Genomic DNA, 1,216 nt, shown 5'->3' with positions numbered 1-1,216 from the left:
CTTTAAGCTTCGTTCCTGAGGCAGTGTACAGCCATGCAACAAGTCTATATAAGGCAAATAGCCTGCTTCAACAAAATAAAATGCTAAATGAGTGAAATCCATTGATCTCCGTTTATTTAACCGGAGTCAATAGTTGAATTTTTTTTTCCCACAACAATTTACAAAAAAAATAAATAAATTCCACTATATACTTTCAACAGCAAAATATCATATTATTTTATTTTAAGTTCAAAACAAGTTTTTCTTTTTTCTTAACTTATTTTTAAATATGTTTTTACAGTGCAAACTGAAAAAAAAAAACTACTGGAATACTTTGAAAGAATAATTCTAACACAATGTTCAATATCTCAGTATAAAAGTTATGGACTTGTCTTACATCACTTAGAAAACTACTTTTTTTTTTTTATTTATCTCAATATATTTCACGTCCCAAATGAGTTCTTTGTTTCTTAGTTTAACCTGCTATAAATTAGGGGTTAATTAATGGAGAACATCCAGTCCCGTCAGTCAGCTCCTCCTACCTGTGGTTGATCCAGTGTGGAAGGTTGTAGTCATCTCCAGCACGTGAGTCTCTGGCTGTCGCCTTGTTGTGCAGCTTAAAAAGAAAACAACAGAGACCAGAACTTGTAAAAATGAGCTTTCTTCAGCCGGAGGCAGCAACACCGGCTGACACTTTGAATCTTTTACCTTAAACAGCGGCACAGCGTGCAGCGGCTGCTCCCCCATACACACCAGGTCCACACCGATGCCTAAAAAGAATTCAGCATCACCTTTAATCATTTCCTACACCTTCCCTTCGCTTGTGTGCATTGAAACACTGACCGTTATCGATCATTCGCTGTTTGGTGAGAATCATGAGCAGACGGTCCACTTCAAACACTCCCACCCCAGGAGTGATGACCACGGACATCTGGCCGGTGCGGTCAAAGTTACGGTTGATGTAGTGCTTGTCAAACACTGAGGGAGACATTTAGAACAACAGAACTCATCATTCTCAACGTAGAAAAATAATGTTAAAAGAAAAATAGAACAAGGAAGGAGCTCAGTGAAGGTGGCTTTATGTCCGACTGTAATAAAAGCACAGAATTAACTGGAGTTTTCACTGATAGGGTTAAATTAAGGTGGAGCCTCCTTTCCTTCACCACGTGTCAAGTAACGAAGTACAAATACTTCGTTACTGTACTTAAGTACACTTTTTAGGTATCTATACTTTACT

At 37.8% G+C, this 1,216-nt stretch overlaps 1 protein-coding gene across 1 annotated transcript in view; it reads right to left on the bottom strand.

Annotated features, from left to right (window-relative positions):
* Nucleotides 1–1,216, bottom strand: part of depdc5 (DEP domain containing 5) — a 64,265-nt gene that overhangs the window by 47,839 nt on the left and 15,210 nt on the right. Inside the window, exons 13-15 of the mRNA XM_015393118.1 lie at nucleotides 823–957; nucleotides 688–749; nucleotides 522–595 (exon numbers count right to left, since the gene is read on the bottom strand). Of these exons, the coding sequence (XP_015248604.1) occupies nucleotides 522–595; nucleotides 688–749; nucleotides 823–957 (271 nt within the window). The remainder of the gene's footprint in view (nucleotides 1–521; nucleotides 596–687; nucleotides 750–822; nucleotides 958–1,216) is intronic.

Source organism: Cyprinodon variegatus, unplaced genomic scaffold (assembly GCF_000732505.1).
Source record: "Cyprinodon variegatus isolate N-32 unplaced genomic scaffold, C_variegatus-1.0 Scaffold625, whole genome shotgun sequence".
Classification (NCBI taxonomy): Eukaryota; Metazoa; Chordata; class Actinopteri; order Cyprinodontiformes; family Cyprinodontidae; genus Cyprinodon; species Cyprinodon variegatus.
The sequence above is the reverse complement of the archived record's forward strand: the minus strand, read 5'-3'. Positions and strand labels throughout refer to the sequence as shown.